Raw genomic sequence first — 21,012 nt, 5'->3', positions numbered from 1 at the left:
TAACCTTGGCAGGAGAGAGGTAGCACACTTCACACACACAGCCCTGTGGAGTGTGTGTGTGGAGTGTGTGTGAGGCGAGCGTCCAGTCTTTGAGGAGCTTTCTGCCTCTCTTCCTGTTTTGTGGCACATTTTATAGATTTCTGCTTGATTGCTCACAAAGATGGATCTTTTTTTATTAAAATGAGCTTAATTAAAAAAGTAATATCTAGTAGGAAAGCACTATAAAGCAGGCGACTTTACGGCCAAGCGGCCAAGCATTCTGTTGCAAAGACAGGAATCTGTTTCAATAAAATAAATAGAGCATTTGTTATGGGGCTGAAATGCTGACACCGGGCAGATTTGAGTGGAAGCACTGTCCCATAGCTCCATCTAGTGGCCTGTGAGGTGTATCACTCATGGTGCTCTGAGGGGAGGACAGCAGTTATGAAGATGAGTCTTCTGGAGGAAGCATCGACGTTTGCATTGAGGAGACTTTCAGGACAAACTCTGGAGTAACTTTTTTAGAGGCCGATGGACTCGGCACCTCTGCTCCAGGACGGATCAGTGTTTCAGCCGAGGGAGCATCAGTGTTAGTGGTTCAGGCGGTGCAAAGCAGAAAATCCCATGCTCAGTGTCATTTTTACCTCAGCGGGAAGATTGCTTTTTCCGTCAAGGTCAAAGACGGGTTACTAAGCGGAGTGTGGCTGCTCCTCCAATCCCCCTGAGACGACTCTGCAGATCCCCCCGACCCCCTGCCTTCCCCTGAACCACCCACCTACACATCCACACTGCAAAACACTGAAATCTTACCAAGTGTTTTTGTCTTATTCTAAATAAAAACTGCCTTATTATACTCGATATGAGGCGGTTTCAACTAATCAGGCGTAAAGTTTAACAGTTGAGTCCCTCTGAATCATGTGTTTTCCATTTTGTATTTTGTTTTGAGAAAAAAAGCATTTATGACTGGCAACAGTTGCTGCTAGTAGTCACACAGCTTGTCACTAAATCACCTAAAAGTTATATAGAAATAATAAAAATAATAATTGTTGAGGAAATTTCAGGAATCTTGACACTTAAAGTACAAGCCTCAATTGAACTCATAATATGAATTGAAAATTCCAGCTCTTTACACATTAAAAATCATTTTTTTGTCAAGCTCCAACTGATCAAACGGTACAGTTTCTTTCTGATCTTGTCAAACTCAGACATGACAATTGCAAAAAAAAAAAAAAAAGAAAAGAAAAAGAAAGATTGCACTTACAAGTTGTTGTGTTGAGATCCTGTTCGTGACGCCAAAGTGTTGAGGAAATTTCAGGAATCTTGATACTTGATGAAGAAGACTCGGGAAACTCAGGTGGCTTAAGTGAAGATAGTTTACATTGATCGAGTTAATTTTCACAGACCAGTCCGTGTGCTCATTATTTATCATCTCTGAGATTTGGGATTCCTATGTCTATCTATTAGCCAATGAGCTCAGCTCAGCTTGGGAACTCAGTTAGTGAAACAGTGTTCAGGGAGATAGGAAACACACTGTCTCTGTGTACAGATAACTTTGAAGGCAAATACTGGTATTATGGTGACTCATATAGAGGTAATGTAGAGAATCAACCAAGGAAAGGCATAAGGCAATATGGAAATCCCACCACAATAATAATAATAATAATAATAATAATAATAATAATTGTTATTATTATTATTATTATTATTATTATTATTATACAACTTTTTTATTATCATTATTATAAGAGGTATGTATAGGGTGGTATGTTTGTGCATTGGCTATGGTGTGTCAAGAAAATTGCACCTAATGAGTAAAGTATCAGCAATCATACAGGCAGTGTTTTCCTTCAGTTAGCAACTAGCCATGTGCCCACCGCTAACTTATGTTGCCACACACAGAAATAATCCCATTAACAAAAATTTTTTTATCCCAAATTCAATTTTTGGGGAGGGTTACTCTAGAGCAGGGGTAACCTAGGGCACAGGTGCCATAGGTGGCATGTGAGGCTATTAATGTTAGCATGCTAATAACAATTACAATGAGGCAAAGACAAAATAAGCAAATAAAGAGATAATACTATTGTGTTGTGTTCTATTTAACACCTAACAAGAAATTAAGCACACTGTTAATGTTCTTATGTCACAGTTGAACAACAACAAGTTGTGTACTAGCATATAGGTGGAAAAAGTTGCAATACTACCTTTGAGATTTTTTCTTTTGAGTAGAAAATGACGGATACACTTCAGCAACAATTGTTGTTCATGGGGCAAAACCACTGACTCCACCATTTACTGTTGTTCGGTTTTGAAGCTGAAATACCCCCGTCACAGGCGTAGTAGAGAATCTGAGTGGAGCTGGGTGACAAAAATATATATTTTCTTTTACTTGAGAGTCTAATCACTTCTTGACTCTACCTGCTGACATATTTTACAATCCACGAAAAAAGTACACAAGAACGTTATCTGTCAATCATCATTAAACATTACATAAATCCTTGTTTTTAACCTTGTACAACAAATGAGAAATTTTCAGAAAATAAGAGAACCTAAATACAAGACAGCCCAATGATATCTTCAAATCACCACAACAATCAGACGTGAGAAACCTTTCTAAGATGTGTATTCATTTTTTAAAGTCTGACCACAGCCCATCTGGAATGACTGGGGAGATGGATTTTTTGACCCGTACTGCAGCCAGCTTTTTAACCTCATTTTGTCTTTAAATAACTTGAAATAAAACATTTTTCTGGACTTGTCAGGTGAATGTGGCTCATATTAAGTCTAAAAAGACATTCTCTACTAAAGATAAGATTTCAGTTTTTGCAGTGTACGCTGAACCCCACTCCAACCACCGCCTATTCCCACAACAAACCCATAAAGTTTACCTGTCTCAGGCTTTTCTCACAAAAAGACATTTCCCTGTTGAGAGAACATGCTACAAACAACACCGCCTTCACGTTGGTCCCTCTCAGGGGGGCTTTACGTTATAATTAATATGTGCTGCACATCTTGTGGCGAGGAGAGGCTGAGAGGAAAAAACACGGAGAGCATCCTCTCCACAGAGCCATACGCCGTCTTCCCAGGCAGCTCTCGGGAAGCATTTCCTCTGTTTTTGTGATTTAATTCTCCGTTTCATCATCAATCAAAAGCGCCATAAAACAGCAGTGTCTAAGTTCAGTTTATGCGTCGACATGTTCCAGACACATCAGTGGTTTTCCAGCAGACGCGTCTGAGCCGTGGGCGAGCCACTCGGCGCTTAAGCATCTGCTCAAGGACGCTCTGACTGGACACCTGGGCGGCCTCTTTAGCTCTTGGCTTCCCTACCTTTCTGTTCTGGCTCATCAGTTTTGTTGTAGTTCTTAAACCGTCCACATGATGTCAGTGCTGTGAATAAAAATGCCTTTTTCTTTCCTCTCTGTTTTCAAAGTCCTCTCCACTTCCTGTTTTCTTCATCACGTGTTGTTTTCTTCTCCAGATAGTCCGGTTCTGACCAGCCGTGTCGCCGTCACCGTCCAAGTGTTGGACATCAACGAGTTCCCTCCTGAACTCGCCAGCCCTTATGAGACCTTTGTGTGTGAGAACGCCAAAGCGGGACAGGTGAGTCCTCAGCGACGGTCTCTACACCCTCCTCGAGTTGAACCCTGTTTTTTCCCTGTGTGAGTTTCATGTGAGTCGACAACTGTTGATTGGAGCGTTGTTGTCCCCCCACAGAGCTTAAGGTGGTAATTGAATACTTTCTGAAGGTGTTAAATTGAATGTGAAAGGTGTGTTTTAACAAAGAAGGCTTGTTCCTTGCACCTGGGAAGCCAATTTTCAGAGGGTGAAATTTATCTGTGTTTGTCAGCTTTGAGGAGCGGGGCTTCGCTGCGGTAAACACACACATTTCCACTTCAAATTGATACCTGACAGAGGGTTCGTTCCCCGTGTTTCACTCAAGGTCACTTGAATCAAACCTTTTATTTCCGGGCGGCTCGCCGACCAACCCTCCAGCACGGAGCGAGGATCTAAATCTGGAGCTGATTGTGTCACAGAGTTCGATCCGGCAGGAGAGGCAATCATAAAGCAAAGCAGCACTTTGCATATCGCCGTCCTGGAGTACATTTCAGATGATGTATTTGAGATGCAGTGGAGAATTTGCCCGTGCGCATTGTAAACCACCTGTGCCTGTAAATTAGCCCATTAACCAGCATCTATATGCAGTTAGCGTGCAGCGGGAACAGCTTCTTTGGCAGTCTATCAAATTGCTGCAGACTCCTCATCACATCGAGGATGTTTTGCCGCTCCTCAGGCCCTGTTGCAATCAAAACAACGGCTGTGCCCTGCATCCGAAGGCGTCACTGTCGCCCTGGCGTAAAGGTCGGATGTGGGCTCAAGCTGGAATCAGGGGGAATAAAAAACACCAAAAGCAAAAATACCTAATGAGGATGAATACCTTTTAATCAGAGTCTCTTTAAGAGGTGGAGGTTTTTAATATTTCACTTCAGAGAGCTGTGGTTGGTTTCATTTCAGAGAAAGTTTGATTACAGTTGTTGATTTTTGCTCATGTTACATGAGTCAAACGCTCTGATTGGATAATCAGAGGAGTTTCACTTCTTTTTCAGATGCTGTTACCTATACAAGCTTTAGCTTCAAACTGAGTCAGGTCGAGTTTTTCTTTTCTGTCGTTTTAACTTTATTCGCTGTAAATCAGGGGGCAAAATGAGGTTCTCCAGAGGCTGCAGAGCTGGATTAAAAAACTAGAGATTATAGAAAGATAAGGAGACAAACCAAAGACTCTGATGTTTGGTGTTACGACCGTCTGGAGAGCCTCGGAAATCAAAGATAAACTGAGCATGTTTCATTAAATCAAATGTTAAAAAGAGGATAGAGTGGAGTCAGTATCAGTGGTGTGTGTGTGTGTGTGTGTGTGTGTGTGTGTGTGTGTGTGTTAATGTGGCTGCAGGGAATCACATCTGGAGCATGTTGTTTGTGCAACAATGAGAAAGATAAAAGATAAAAGAAACAGGACCAAGAGGAGAAAGAGAATAAATGAAAAAAAAATGAAAAGAATGAAATAAAGAAGTGAGAAGAAAAAAGAGGTGAAAGAAAGAAAGAAAGAAAGAAACAGAAAAGACATAAAAGTATAAGGAAAAAGAAAGAAAGAAAGAATGACAAAAAAGAAGGAAGAAAGAAAATAAAAGAAGGAAAGAAAAAGGAAGAATGAAAGAAAGAAAGAAAAAAGAAAATAATAAAAGAAGGAAGAAAAAGAAAGAGAAGGAAAGAAAGGAAAGGAAGAAAAAAGGAAAAGACAAAAGAACAAAGAAAGAAAGCTAGACAAAAAAGAAAAAAGAAAGAAAGAAAAAGGAAGGAAGAAAAAAAAAGAAAGACAAAAAAGAAAGAAACATAATAATAGTGTAAGAAAAAAGAAAGAAAGAAAGAAAGAAAGAAAGAAAGAAAGAAAGAAAGAAAGAAAGAAAGAAAGAAAGAAAGAAATAGGAAAGACATAAAAGTATAAGGAAAAAGAAAGAAAGAAAGAAAGAAAGAAAGAAAGAAAGAAAGAAAGAAAGAAAGAAAGAAAGAGGAAAGACATAAAAGTATAAGGAAAAAGAAAGAAAGGAAGAAAGAAAGAAAGAAAGAAAGAAAGAAAGAAAGAAAGAAGGAAAAAAGAAAGGCAGGAAGAAAGAAAAAGGAAAGACAATAAAAGTATAAGAAAAAAGCAAGAAAGAATGAAAGAAAGAAGCAGGAAAGACATAATTAAAGTTTAAGAAAAAGAAAGAAAGAAAGAAAGAAAGAAAGAAAGAGGAAAGACAGAAACAAAGAAATGAAGAAACAAAGAAAGAAAAAAGAATTCCTTTTTTTAATATACCAGTGTTTGTTTGTTTGTGTTTTTGTTCAGTGTCAGGGTGTGTTTTCTGTGCCAGATTTCATTTTCAATACCAAACAATAAACTCCTTTTTTTTTTTTTTACTCCAATAGAAAGAAAGATAAAACCTCACAGGGCTGCAGGATTAACCCTTTAAACCCAAAGATCCTTCCAACTGGGGGACTTTGAGGTGGCATTGAAAAAAAAAATATAAATAAATAGAAATGAAAAAATGAAGGAGTTATGTCTCTGGGCCGTAGACATGAGCTGCATTTCCATTTAACCTATGATTGCCTGAAACCTAAATATCACCAAAAAAAAAAACAGTTTGAACACAGTGAATAAGGGTTTTTGTTCTTCACTGAAACTTCAGAAATATCACTTTTATTTTGTGAAAAGGTGTAAAAGAAACGCAGTTAGTGATACTAATACTGTCACCTCTGAATTAATTTCACAAATGTTTCCTTTATCATGACACCAGGATGATTCAAAGGGACTTCACTGATGCAGAAATATTCTCAGATTAATTCAACTGGGAATAAAAAGCTCTGATATTGAACCAAACATGAAGAGAAGCAGCAGAGAACTCCAGGTTGTACCTGGTGTGTAATCCTGCTTCATGTCATCATTACGATGCTGAACAATGTTTTCCCACAGTGCATTGCTCTGTGATGTCGTGCAGACCCCACACAGGATTTAACCTCCTGAGTTTATAATCCAATCAGCTGTGTCTCTTGCTTGGGATTGGGGAGGTAAACAAAGAGGAGAGTAAAACTGGGATTACAGCTTTAAATCCAGACGAGCTGCAAACACCGTGCAGTAAGTTTCATGTTTGTCCCCTTTTCCCTCTGTCCTCTCACCTTTAATCCTGTCTCCTCATCTCCTCACGTGCCTCCTGGTGTGGAATTTACACCTCTCTGCCGGGCTCCCACAGCGTGATTCCTCCAGGTGTTGCACGCAGCTGCTGGATGATAAAGAACTGCAGATCCTGGCGTGTAAAATCCATTACGAGTCTCACTTTGTGATCGTTTGCACTCACACTGGTGACAAACTTGAAAACCACTTGTTTTGGAGTGTTTCTCGCTGCGGGGGGAACTTCCCAGGGATGAAACTAACAGGAAGTTCTGCTCATGTAGGCTCTAATCGGTCAGGGCTGGAGGAGTACAACAGTCAAATATTTCCTTATTTTAATATTCACAGCCGTCTGAGTCCTGAGCGGTCAGCTGGTCAAGTGTGAAATGAGAAAGAGCGCCCACAAAGGACTCATAAAGCAGGATATTTACCAGCGTGGAGTTCTGTGTGTTTAATAATCTTAATGCAGGAGTTGCTCCGACGCCGTCTCCCCTCTTTAATGTTTTCCCCTTTGCTTTCTTTAAATGCCACATTCAGACGTTCTCCCTCTGAATCACTTTGTCACGCTGGCATTATGGCATTTGTACCCGCAGCGTCTTATCTAACAGTGCCGCACAGCGCCGCTGAGTGCAAAGGCAAATGTACACTTAAAGCCATTTAACGTATACAATAGCAGCCAGTAATGAGCAGTTGGAGTAATCATGGCTGTGTTTATGATCGAGAGGCGGTGGGAAACACTTCTGAGTGCGAGGAAAAAAGCGTGACTGATTATAATTGTTAGTCTATTAAGGGAAAGAAAACAACAACCGTATAGCTTTAAGTGGCAATAAATGAAGAGCAGGGAACAGCGCTGAAGATGATCTGTGTGCTCCAGTCGTAATTTACAGGAACAAAGCAAAGAGTGAAAAAAAACAGTCATAAAACATCACTTTGTTATACAGCAAAACAATAAAATCTGTGCTTTTACACAGCGATGTTTTTTTTTTGAGTAGAAAAATGATTTTAAATACTTGTTTGAGCTTTTTGTGGCTTTATTTTGAAAGGTCAGGGCAGTGGATAGGTCAGAGTGATCAAAACCATGTGCGACACCGGTTCCTTTTTTTATTTTGAGATTTGACAAATTTATAGAAAAAGTTTCAGCCAAAATTAGGTTTTAAAAGACTTTTTTTTATTCATTCAGAGTTGAGTTTTTTTTGGGCTGTTGTGCCTTTGAAGCCTTTGAACAGAGAGGAGAGGAGAGGAGAGGAGAGGAGAGGAGAGGAGAGGAGAGGAGAGGAGAGGAGAGGAGAGGAGAGGAGAGGAGAGGGAAGGAAAGGAAAGGAAAGGAAAGGAAAGGAAAGGAAAGGAAAGGAAAGGAAAGGAGGAAACAGGGTGAGTGAAGGGAGTCACATGCAGGCTGGACTCAGATCAGGCGATGAGGACCAACCTCACGAAGCGTGACCTTGACCGCTAAGCTATCTGTGCTCTGGTTTAGCCAATTTAAAAACTAACAGCATCACTTTTTCCAGAAATGGGTAATCTGATTACTATTTCAGACGTCTTTATCAAAAAGCTGATGCTAAAGTCAACTTTTCAGCAACAAATCTCACACAGCTACCTGTGTGTCTGTGTAACCTCAGTCTGAGAGGATCTCATGCAGCGTCTTTGGATCAAACCAACTCCAGGGAGAGGGGGGATGCTTTTCCAGGTTTGAATGTAAGGAACTAGTAGACAACTTGAAGAAGTAATTCAGTTACTAATTCATGATTGGTAAAAAAGTGGGACAGTAACGAGTAATTCTAACTAATTACTTTTGTAAGTCACTTGCCCTACACTGTCTTAAAGTTCTGTAATTATCAAACATTTACCAAGTGTAACCTTCAAAGTCAAGATATTTTATTTTATTGTTTTTCTTTTTCATTTGTTTTAAATTATATTTTTGGAGCTTTTACACCTCTAAGTGTAGAGGATAGGACGGATGATTCAGAAAAATATTGTAGATGACATGTTGTTCTCCATTCAGGCCTGCAGTTTCACCACTTGGCCAGGCCGCACACTAATTAATTATTTTTGTTTAATCACACTATCTTTGCACGTCTTAAATGTTATAAACTGTTGGATCTTAAAATATATTGGAGGTTTCAAACAGTTCAGATGTTTGTTTGTTTACATCTTGCTCCTATAAACAGGCGTCTCCCAGTTTATGTTGTTTTTATGGAAAACATGCAGAAAAACGGGAAGTGTCTACTCAACAGCAATGCTCTTAGTTTTATTCAGTTTTTTTTCTTTCTTTTGTTTGTTTTGTCATATCCTGACATCACTTCCTTGTAACTCTGGAGAGGATCTTAAAGCAGAGCCTGCAAAAGTCTGCTGGAATTAGATCTGCTGTTTTTTATGTAACCCCAAAGGATGAATAATTAAATAAAAAAAAAAAAAAAAATTAAATAAATTCCATGAAATAAGTTTCATAATTATTTGATATTTAATTGTTATAATTGACTATAATTTGACTTCTGATGAAAAACGACATTATAAAATAATAAAAATTGATTTTTAAAAAACATTTTAATGTGTAAAATCTTGAGAAATTGATAAAAATGTCATTGTTCAAAAATTATAGAAAAAAAAAAAAAAATATATATATATATATATATATATATATATATATATATATATATATATATATATATATATATATATATATATATATATATATATATATATATATATATATATTAAAAAAACATTATGAAATATTGATTAATAAAAATTAGGAATTATAGAATAATGAAAATATTTTACAGCAATAATGGCTTAATTTACAAATTAATGGCCACATTATAAACTTGTTTCTTATTTTTCAATATTTTATTTATTTAAAAAAAATATGTATTTATCTATGGATCTTTTGGCACTCGATAAGTTTTTAAATTGTTTATTTCTTTAGCTAATCAATCATACATTTTTCTACAAGTGTTGAAGGTTTACCTTAACAGTGGAAACAAACAGAGCATCATGAACAGGAAATTGTTTTCAGATTTTTCCTTCCTCTGCTCCGTTTCCTGCTCTCTGTTTCCAAATCTCACACTCAATCCAAAACATCACCTTTATATTTCACAATATTCACATCTTCATTATTTCCTGTCAGTTTATCAGCGTGTTTCTGCAGCTTTCTGGTCTGTTAGCGATCTGTGAAACCTGCCTCGTTATGGCTGGAAATAGCTCTAAGTTGTGGTAATGTTTGAAAGGCATTTGACATTATTTTCCTGACACATCTGATTTCCCTGTAAAGGTTGTTGTTTATGTTTGTTGTAGCTACATTTACACATCACTAAGCAAATTACTCTGCCTGATATCAATATTAATAGTCTGAAGTGTACAGCTGCTGCAGGGAGCACAACAAAGCTCTCATCACACCTGGTGTCAGCGCCGCTCCTCCACGGGGAGTTTCATTCAGAGTCAGAGAGAAAGGGAGGGAACATGGAGGGCAGCAGGCCTGGTTAGCTGCTCCTGCGTGTGGGGGATCCAGGGTGGGGGTGTCAGGTCAGACTCAGCGTGCAGAGAGGAGCAGACCGGCTTCAGACAAAGCTGGGAGACGTCTGGGGGATAGAGAGGAGCTGGACGCTGTCAGCAGTCTGGAACAGAGGCTGAATCAGCAGAGACGGTGGAGCACGGTCGCTTCTGGAAACTGTTTCACACATTTACTCGTCCAAGTGTTGCAGAAATCTCTGTCTTGTTTTATTTATTTACAGTGTGTGTGTTTTAGGACCACTCAGAGTCAACCTTGTGCTGTCAGAGGATTTAACATCAGAACAATGTAAAACAACCCGCCTCGGTTCGGGACCTCTGAACAAGCTCCGGCAGTTTCAAATGAACTTAATCCATCACACTTTGAGCCGAGGTGATCTGAAATTTCTACCAGTTATCAATCAAGTGCTTAGCAACTGTATCTGTAACTACCCAGAGAACAATTCGCCGCCTTGTTTCAGCGCTGACAGCTCTGAGAGCAGTCAGTTCAGGACATGTTCAGACTTCTTTCCTCTGGTTAATAAATCCACATTTTCTGCCAGAAAAATATGACCTTTGGAGGAAACGTAGCCTCTGATTTTAACATCCAAATAACTTCTCCAGCAGAGCTTTGATGCTGTGGAAACGCAAACAAACCTCTCCCAGTGTGTCTGCTTTATGATTACATCAGAATGAAGCTGTGTTCATCACGATAACTTGACCCTCAACTTGTTTGTAATCAATAATCATGATTTCTTTCTTTTTCAACAGGTGATTCAGACATTCAGCGCTAAGGACCAGGATCTGCCGAGTGCAGGACAACAGTTCTCCTTCAAGTCCCCGAAAGAGGACGTCAAGAACAAGAACTTCACCATCCGGGACTTTGGAAGTAAGTGGATTTACTTTGTGACTTCAATAACAACTACTCTTTTTCTTATTTCGAATAATATAAAAGACAAAAATGACGCTCGAAATTGCTTGTAAATTTTACAAGTTAATGAAAAAAAAAAACACTCCCAATAAGGTTAGACAATTTTACGTGTTTATCTTGTAATTGTTTTTTTATTGTATGAAACTTGACAAGTAATTATTTTCTTATTGATTGGCAGATTTTCTTACTCAAAACAAACAATGTTTAAGTCCTTTCTTGGTCTGCTTTTATCCCATTTGTACTTACTTCAGAAATTTTTAGTCTCTATGAGGTTTTGTCTCCTGATAGAATAAAGGTTCAATAAAAAATAAAGAAAGAAAGAAAACTGAAACTCATCATGGCCTGTGCTCTCAAAATAATCCTCAGATTTTGGTCCTTACAGTAAGGACTGAATCAGGCTAAAAGGCTTTTAAATTTGATTTTAAAAACTGACTTTGTTGATAACCAATTACTTCTTCTAAGTAGCTTGCCCAACACTGTCTATAAGTTTTGTAATTATCAAAAATTTACTGTAACCTGTAAAGTTTGGATATTTTATTTTATTTTTTATCTGTTTTTAATTGATTATATATTATACTATTTTTTAAAATAACATTTCTTTAAATTTTATGTACTTTCAGATATTAAAATATATTGCAGGTTTCAAACAGTTTAGATGTTTGTTTTTATCTCCTGGTTGAATAAACATTAAATAAAAAAATAAAATAAAATAAATTAAAATAAATTAAATGAATAGATTAATAAAAATCACACTCATCACAGTCTGTGCTCTCAAATTAATCTGCAGATGTTGGTGCTCACAGTAAGGACTGCATAGGCTAAGAAAGGCTTTTAAAAGACCTGAAACTGCCTCGACTGGTCACTTTGTGGGAGTTTAAATCTGTTATAGAAGATCATGACAATAACAGCCTAGGCCGATGTCAGAAAAAAGACGCGTCTTATTTTAAGTTTAGTTTTAATTGTTCAGCTGTTTGCTTTGTTGGTGTGGTTAATTGCATTTTTATTCTAATTTATTCTAATGTAGAGTCTGTAACCGACTATATGCTGCTGTCTCCCCTGCGTCACACTGATTTAAAAAAAAAAAAAAAATCTCACTAAGGCTTTTTAACCTGGTTAAATAAAGGATAATATGTAATTCGGGCACTGGTTTTGCCTCTTACTATTTTTAAATAAGACATTTTTTAAGATAATACACTTGCTCTCAAAGAAATAGCTTGTTGAGTGAATGCAATAAAATACTTGTAAAAAAAATAAAATACAATGTTTGGGTACAACTTCATTGAACCATGAGTGCATATAAGACCCTACTGTACATTAAGCTGTAGAGGAACTGGCTGTCTGTGCACCACAGCATGGACTGGCTGCGTAATCCTTCTTACATTTCATTTCAAATTTGGCCAACATAGCATAGCACATCATCACGTCTTGTTTTAGTAACAAAAAAACACACAGAAAATCATTGGGTACATGAGCTGAGCCATATGAGGCACAGACAGCCTGTCTGCGCCGTGGAGCACCATCGCAATACACAGCAGGGCGTTCTCTTCTCACTCTCGGTTCGAATGATCCGTCTCAATAAAAATTACTTAATTAGTTTGTACCAAAAGTTATATCCAGATTGTGCTATACCCACCCATGTTGCTTTTTAGCTCAAAACAATCCTATATTTCTCTCTGTTTTAGAAAACTCTGATTCGAGCCTCTGTCAGAAACTCTTAGTTTTAGCTGCTGTCTCTTTAAGGCTCCACAAACCCTCTTCTCTGTGATTGGCCAGCCGCCTGGAGGCCTGTCAGAGGCAGAACTTTAGGCGTACCTTGGTGTTGATTCAGGGATTTCTACAACATGTGAACATGTAGAAGTTTGAAAACCTGCACACGCTCAGTCTGAACATCCAGCTTTGCTACTTTATTTCCATGTGAAACATATCAGAAAACAAAATACCCCCTCTTTAATATTTTGTTTATGATTAGTTTTTGTTTTTCATCAAATTCACAAAGCTAATCAACTTTGGTGTTTGAGAGTTGGTTGTCAGTTTATTTTTCCTGCGCTGATTAATTTAGTTTGGGAATTGCCCGACCCCCTCCTCAGCACAGATTATTACTTAGAAAGTTTGAAGCTTAAATCTAGAAGCTCAGCACGACTCAGAGCTAAAAATACTCCACCACATGCAGTCAGATGTGTCTTATGATCAGGCATATATGACACTCTGCGGCGTGCTCCAGCTCCGGCCGAACCCTTTGAAGTTCAAGCAGAAAGACAGGTAATGAAAAGTGGGACGTGGCGGGATGGAGCCGGGGAAACGAATGCATTCACCACCCTCCACAAGCCCAGGTCCGAACCTCTGATCCACTTTTACCTTTTGGACACACTCTCCTACAGTTCCCTGGCTGCCAGAGGCCTGTGTGGGCACGCTCCTCGTGTACAGAGCGAGATCCGATTGGTGAGGACAGAAAATACAAACAGAACGGACGCCATGGACAGGTTCAGCAGAAAGAGACGGGGAGAGAAGGAGCACATACAGAATCACAGCGTGTGCATCATGCAAGGTGTGCGAAAACGCCTGACCCCCTGTCAAGAAAAAGTGCCAGGTCCTGTCAGTGGTACAAACCGGACTCGACAGGGGTCAGACAGACCGGCTCTGCAGACAACGCTGGCTGAGTCCGAGCTGACGTGTTTCTCTGTCTCTCTTCTGTTCTTCTTGGCACCATCACACCTCCAGCTGCCTCCAAACTCTTTCTCTTCTGGCGTCATGCATCTGAGGCTCTCAGTGTTAATCTGCTGCGTCTCCTCTGAGCCGGGTGATAAACTAAGAACAGATCGCAGCAGTTTAGGGAGAAGGGTCCAGCTGCAGACCTCCACTCTGAGCCGAATCTGGAGGTCTTCGGCCGGTCTGTCATACCTGTTTCCCGTCCACTGTCACAGATTTACCTCCACTGTCAGGGTTTCATCCCTTTCTGTTCCTCTTAGTACTATAACAGTTGATACCATGTATTATTTCCTCTGCTGAGTCACATGACCAGCTGCACGGAACTCCTAATCAGTCTGTGACATCATCAACTGCTGCAGAGTGAAAAGTGAAATTTATTCACAAAAATTTTGGAAACAACTCCTCATAGATGGCACAGTTTTACCCAAATCTGTGTAAAAGTATGAAATTTTTGTAGGAAATTTTGTCAGGGATTCATTCATGTCATTTTTAAAGCTGTATGACTTTAACTTTTTTTGTCTAGAGGCCCAAATGCAGCAGCCTGTGTAGAGTTGAAAAGTTTTGTAAAGCATGGTGTAGTCTGTCATCTCAGCGATTTTCAAACTGACACCACTTAAGGTTTTGGATGAGATCACTTTTTGAGAAAAATGTGGCAAAGTTTTACTTTGAAAGGCAAATTGACGGCTTCCTGTTTGAAATAGGTCAGGGATGTCAGTGTATGATTTTTGCGCCTCAATTAGACAAGCATTTTGATGTTGGTTTGGTCTGTCTGCAACATTCCTACTGGCTGCTAGAGCTGTTTTAGTGCGCCTAGGTGGCGCTAGAGAGCATATTAAGGCATGTGCAGGCGAGGACCCTAAAAATAAATTTAAAAAATATGTCACCTGACGTTATTTATTGCTTTGTTTTATATATATATATATCCATCTCCATCTCGTGTCTTGAAGTAGTTATGGCAATACTTTTAGCCATAACCTGCATAGAAGTTTTACTTTACTTTATTTGTCTGTCAGTATTTTGACTTTTAGAGTTTTTTAGTATTATTTACAGAGACTAACTGTGACATGTTTCTGTGATGGGAGTTAAAGTTCTGGTTTAAAACCCAAGTTATGTCAGTATATGCTAACTGCTAGCATATAAATGCAATTTTTCATATACATTAGCATCAAGCTAATTCTATTTTTTTTACTTATTGGAAAAAAGTGGAAAGTGGAATAAGTGGAAAATCCTGAATCAGAGTTTTCTTGGGGAAGCTGTTAGCATCTGCTAAGCTAACGTAACTGGGGCTTGAAACAAATGAGGAAATAAAAATGAGATCATTACAGCAAACTGAGGTGCCCACTAATTCATGTTGTGTGCAACTTTGAAGGAAACTTTTAATTTGAAATTTTTACTTCATGTCCCGGCGTCACTTCCCTCTGATGGTGACAGTGGAGCCTCCAGGACTGTCGTCTGAGAGTGGAGGTCTGCAGCTGGTGTGGTTCATCATCAGAGCTTCGTCAGGTCTTTGATTCGTCCCAGATTCTCCTCACATTCAGAGAGGATCTGATATCAAACATTAAGCGTTATCAGACTCTGAAAAGTTTTATCTGCCTCCTCAGACTTGGACCTCCAGCTCAGAGAGCTGTCTGACTGATGTCAGGTTACACTTCTTAGAAAACCCACAAAGATCAAGGAAGAAGCTCTCGCTTCTCTACTTCAGGCCTTCAAATGCAAATTTGGACGACTCTTTGAGCGAGCTTCAAAACAGCTTTGAACACTTCCTTTTGCTTTTTTTGGTTTTGATCGCTAATTGAAAAGTTTTCCTTCCTCTCTTTCAGACAACACAGCTGGAATAGTGACAAAGCGGAGCGGCTTTCGTCGGCGTCTGCAGGAGATCTACTTCCTCCCCGTGGTGATCGACGATAACGGCTACCCGCCCAAAAGCAGCACGGGGACGCTGACCATCCGAGTGTGCGGCTGCGAGTCGGACGGCTCCCTCTTAACGTGCAGCGCGGAGGCCATCTTTCTCCCCGTGGGCCTCAGCACGGGCGCTCTGATCGCCATCCTTCTCTGTATCATCATCCTGTTAGGTGAGACCTGTTGTCTGCGAGCTTGTGAGCGTTTCTCATTTTGGCACCGAGGTCATTCATAATCATCAAGGAAACAGGAGTGTTTTATGAATGGCCTCGGCGCTCCAGCCTTAATCTTTAACACTTAAATCAGGACAGGGTAACCTCCCACTTTGGCAGCTCTGGATGGGGATAAAAGATAACTGCGGTAATAAGAGGATGAGAATATCATTTTTTAGAGCTTAGCTTCACTCTGGAAGGACTTTAGCAGCTTAAGTTGAATCAGAGCACTGAATCCCACATTTCTCTTCATCCTTTAATGTGACAAAAGTTTAACTCTGTCAGTCAAAGTTTTCTGGGTGAGTCTCTGACGGATGTCTGTTACTGGCCTGAGTTTGTCTTGTCTTCTCCTCTTTGGTTCTTTTACAGATTTAGACACGTTCCAATGCTTTTCCTTGCGTTTACTGTCAGATATATATTTCTGAGACAACCTTCATTTGAACAGAGCCCTTTTTTTTTTCTTTTAACAGTCTTTGTCCAAACATCAAATTCATCCCTGCATCTCCCAAATCAGGAAGTTTTGGCTTCTTAATGAGATTTCAAAATTTTGTTGGATACTCAATTTATTCGACCCTCAGTGCTGGTCAAGTTTGGATTTTCCTACAGTGTTAAATCGGGGATTAGGTCAAACTCAAAAGGCAAGATCTGGTTGAAAACTATTTAAAGTCTATGCAGAAAGTCTAAAATCTGCAGTTCCTCAAGTGTCCACTAGGGGTTGGCTGCAGAAACACCAGAAACTACACACATTTAATTAAAACAATCATTAAAGCAAAAATAAATATAAAATAAAAATTAATATATTTTTTTTATTTTAAAAAAAAGATGTTTTTTAAAAAAAACGAAAAAGTTAAAAAAAAGTTTTTTTTTGTTTTTTTTTAAAGTTATACAGTGAAAAAAAAGTTAGTAAAGGAAAAAAAGGAGTGTTTTCTATGTTTTAAGTCGAAGAAAAATTAAGTGTTTTTTAAGTTTAAAAAAAATGATAAGAAAAAAAGAAATAGGTTTATATTTGAAATGCAGAGGCTAAACTACAATTCTGCAAGTGTCCACTAGGGGGTTGCTGCAAAAAAAAACAGAAACTACACACATTTGATAAAACCAGTCATTAAAGCAAAAATAAATATAAAATAAAATTAATGTTTTTTTATTAAAAAAAAAAAAACAGTAAAGCAAAAAAGATTAAAACGTTTTTTCTAAGTTTTCAAATTAATAAAAAAAAGTTAAGAAAAGAAAAAAAAACATTTGTTATAAGTTAAAAAAAGTTTATGTTTTTTTAGTTTAAAAAAAAGGTAGAAAATCAACAAAGCAACAAACAAATAGGTTTAGATTTGAAATGCAGAGACGCTAAACTGCAATTCCACAAGTGTCCACAAGGGGATGGCCACCAAAACACCGGAAACCACACACACACATTTAATAAAACCAGAATCCACACACACATTTAATAAAACTAATCATGAGAGCAAAAAATAAATAAATAGATGTAAAAGGAAAAAGACAGTTTTTAAAAAGTTTTTAAAAAAGAAAGAAAAAAAATTGAAAGTTATTTTTAAATAAATTCAATTTTTTATTTAAAAAAAAGGAAAAGAAAAGACATTAAAAATTACTATAATTTCTTTTTTTTTCTTTTTTTTTTTTAAGTTAAAAAAAAATTGAGTAGCTCATTTTCTTCCTAAGGTGAATCATTCCTCACTCATTTCCCTAAAGTTGTTTAGCGTATTAGTTTGCCCATATAAGGGCATGGGTTACCTGATTGTTAAGCACACAGCAGCTTTTGGCGAAGATGTGAAAGACTCACCTCTTTACCTCACCTGAACCTGAACCACGTTAGGTTGAGTCAAGTGTTTTCGACACGGCATTCGCCAATGACAGGCTTTAAAGCTCTGCATCAAAAAGTCCCTAAAAATCCAAAATAACTGCTTTCATGATCATTTTCTTACCATTTCTGTCGCCAAACACACCACACGGACCTCATACCTCGGTCTGGCGTCTCTCCAGGAGTGTCCACTATTAATTATGAAACGCATATGACTTTGGACATTCAATGAGACGTTAAAGATTGGAGGGAGGTACGCTTAGCTCTATAAACCAAATCCAATCTTACCGCTCTGTGGCTGCTGCCCAGGCTACAGCTTCTGCACTTCACCCAAGGTCACGGCTGTAAAACTCCTCCTTAATTCCCTGCTATTAATGTCCAAACTCATCTACATAACAGGAAGGAAGTAAATGTAGGTTTATGGCGCCATTTTCTGAGTTATGAATATGAGATGGCTGGTTGTAAAAGAAGTTCCTGTTTAATCGTGGGAGTCAGGGCTCGCCGTGACCTTTGTATTGAGCTGTATTTATATTTCTCCATCTATCCGATATATAATCCTACAGAATACCCACAGTTAAAGTCCTCGTCATAAATCTGTTTTCATCCCCCTCATGAATGTATTCATATGAAACATCAGCTCCAGTTTCATTGTTTTAAATGTGAGGAACATAAAAGCACACGGTGTGCCGCCGCGCTCGTGTCGGTGTGTTTGCTCCATCTGAGAAGAACGGCTTCAAAGCTGCGCGTCGACTCACCCCCCGAGGCTGCGGCTGACGCCAAACTGTCACGCTGTGGCGGAGAAAATCAGAACTCACACTGAGAACATTTCCATAGAGCCACTTAGCTGGTGCGCAGGATTTGTCAGGATGACCCAGTTGTCCTGTAAGGAGGAATGACGAGGGAAATTAAAGAGACCGGGCTTTCATCTGCATCGCTGTTTCTCCCCAAAAAATGATTTGGATTGGCTGCCCTCAGTGACAGGCTGTGCTCGAGCACTGTGCCTCAGAATAACTGAGTGTTGTTGAAGTCTACGTTAGAGCCACTAGGGGGAGCTGGCACACTGCTCACATGCTGATAATATCGGCTGAAAGAGTGAAGGGAGGCAGTGAGGAAATGAGATAAAGCAGGGATGAAAGGAAGAGACCTACTTAAGAGTTTTTTCACTCTGAATGTATTTATTGGACGACTTCACGTGACTGATTCCAGCTCCTTCCTGCCCATCGCTCTTCCTTCCATACGCAACAGAGGGAAAACACATATTTTACTGCAATTTTCAGCGAGGAGACAGGGAGAGGGATACACGGGGAGACAGATTGCTCTGACAGGAGAAAGAGGGAGAAGGAAATTTATTGTAACATTATGTGTAGAGAGAATCACACTGTGGGACTCCAGGGTCTAAAATGTGCAGAAACCTCATGTGAACTCTAAAGGGCTGCATGCTAAAGCTGCAACAAATTGCTTTGGGTACAATCTCAGAGGTACAATTTCACCCAACAGTGTTTACAGTTCTTGTGCCATCCATTAAAAGTATGTAATTCTGCCAGCATTATTTGCTGTGAGGCACAAAAGCAATTCAGCGTGGGGTAGACATCGATTCACAGGTCATAATACGTCTAGACGTTTATGTTTGGGTTTGAAATTCTGCCAAATTTCAATGAAAAGGCTGTTTTGGATGTCTGGGCACCTTTTATCCACGCTGTTGATGAGTTTCATTCACAGTGCGTTGATGTGGAGAAGGTTTTTACTCTCATCGCTGCGTGATCATCGAAATCAAAACAAAAATGCAAAGTACTGAAAGGGATGTTTCCAAGGACTCAACGAGATTTCATGTTAGTTTAATGAATCATTGTCTAATCATTCTGAGTGGACGCTAACCCTTCAACCCCTGAGCCTCTAAATGCCTGACTGGACCTTTTTTGCTTATTTTGGCTCATTTTTCCAGAATACTTTGAACTTTCAGTTTCTGGAGTGATTTCTGATTTTCTGCATGTTATGTGAGAGTAAAACAGTTAAAAGTACAGGTAAATGATTTTGGAATGTAACCCAATTGGCGATTTAGCATATGATTTTTTGGGAGGGACTGTTGTCTTCTGCGTTATTCTCAAAAAGCAACCAATAAATCATAAATCAATCATAGTCTGACTAACACAGCAAAGATATTATTTCCTGTGGTGCAGGCCTACATGTTATGATGAAATAAGATGAAATGATACATGAATTAATACAAATAACATATATTTATTGAGCTAGTACAATCACAGTAGAATAGACGTGTAATATATTCTGCCAGAAAAACCCAGCACCCCAAATTTGAAAACAAGACCTTGCACCCCCTGAATTTTTTAAAAAATGAGATATTGTATTTTTTCTGATATCCTACAACGAGATTTGATGCCTCTGAAATTAGGTCATTGATCCTTTCTTTTTATTGGAGTCTCCTGATAAAGCAGCTCCTCCTCTGTGATGTCAGTTAGTCACACAACCGCCACCGAGGGATACACCCACCAAGAGCCGACTGACTGAGTGCTGGATGCAGGGACTCTGCTCTGCTGAGCAGCTTGGCTTTACATGGTGAATTAGCAGTTAAAACACTGTAGTTTTAGCAGACGTGGTAATACTTGTGAGACTGTGATATTTGCATGCTTGTTCTGACATGCACTGTGAACCTGGACCACAATAATGCTGCAGTAATAACATAGTGAGGAACTGATGGTAGAGGCGATCTTTAGACTACACTTTCAGCATGATGGATAAAACAGACAGAGAAAAGTGAAGGAGCAGGATGGAGCCGTGTTATAGAAATAGTTTATTGGTGAAGTCTGCCTATATTTCACGTATAAACTATCCATGTAACAGTACCGCTTTGACTCACCACACTGAAGCTTCCTGAGATGATCTGTGTCCAGGTGGATTTTCTTCCTCCTGAGCTGCAGAACCGTCCGGGTCTGACTCGGGGTCCAATACAAAAGTGTATCCTACACTCTGCCATTTTATTAGTGCTATCAATGCCTTACGGTGAAGTTTTGGCAAACAGCAAACTCGCTCGTTCTGCTCCATTCAATATGGCGATTTTGTAAATACTGCCATGCTGCAAAAACTGCCCCCTGGCTCTACCCCCTCCGCCCCTCTGATAGAACTGACCAATCAGAGCACAAAGGGCTGTGACGTTGCGAGGTTACTGGAGGTCATTCTCCAAACGGAGCGTTTCAACAAGATCTTCAGAATGGCCTAAACTGAGGATATTGAGAACGCTATTGTGGGGCAATGAAGGAACTAAATGACTTGTACTGAG

The 21,012-nt window shown here is 39.1% G+C and overlaps 1 protein-coding gene across 1 annotated transcript in view; it reads left to right on the top strand.

Annotated features, from left to right (window-relative positions):
• The window catches only part of LOC141807220 (cadherin-12-like), a 216,578-nt gene that overhangs the window by 192,602 nt on the left and 2,964 nt on the right, over positions 1 to 21,012 (top strand). Inside the window, exons 9-11 of the mRNA XM_074693046.1 lie at positions 3,455 to 3,576; positions 10,931 to 11,048; positions 15,617 to 15,868. Of these exons, the coding sequence (XP_074549147.1) occupies positions 3,455 to 3,576; positions 10,931 to 11,048; positions 15,617 to 15,868 (492 nt within the window). The remainder of the gene's footprint in view (positions 1 to 3,454; positions 3,577 to 10,930; positions 11,049 to 15,616; positions 15,869 to 21,012) is intronic.

This window comes from Halichoeres trimaculatus, unplaced genomic scaffold (assembly GCF_033239565.1).
Source record: "Halichoeres trimaculatus isolate MK-OKI-2021-1 unplaced genomic scaffold, fHalTri1.1 fHalTri1_scaffold_18, whole genome shotgun sequence".
Taxonomy (NCBI): domain Eukaryota; kingdom Metazoa; phylum Chordata; class Actinopteri; order Labriformes; family Labridae; genus Halichoeres; species Halichoeres trimaculatus.
This window is presented reverse-complemented; position numbering and strand designations above follow the sequence as displayed.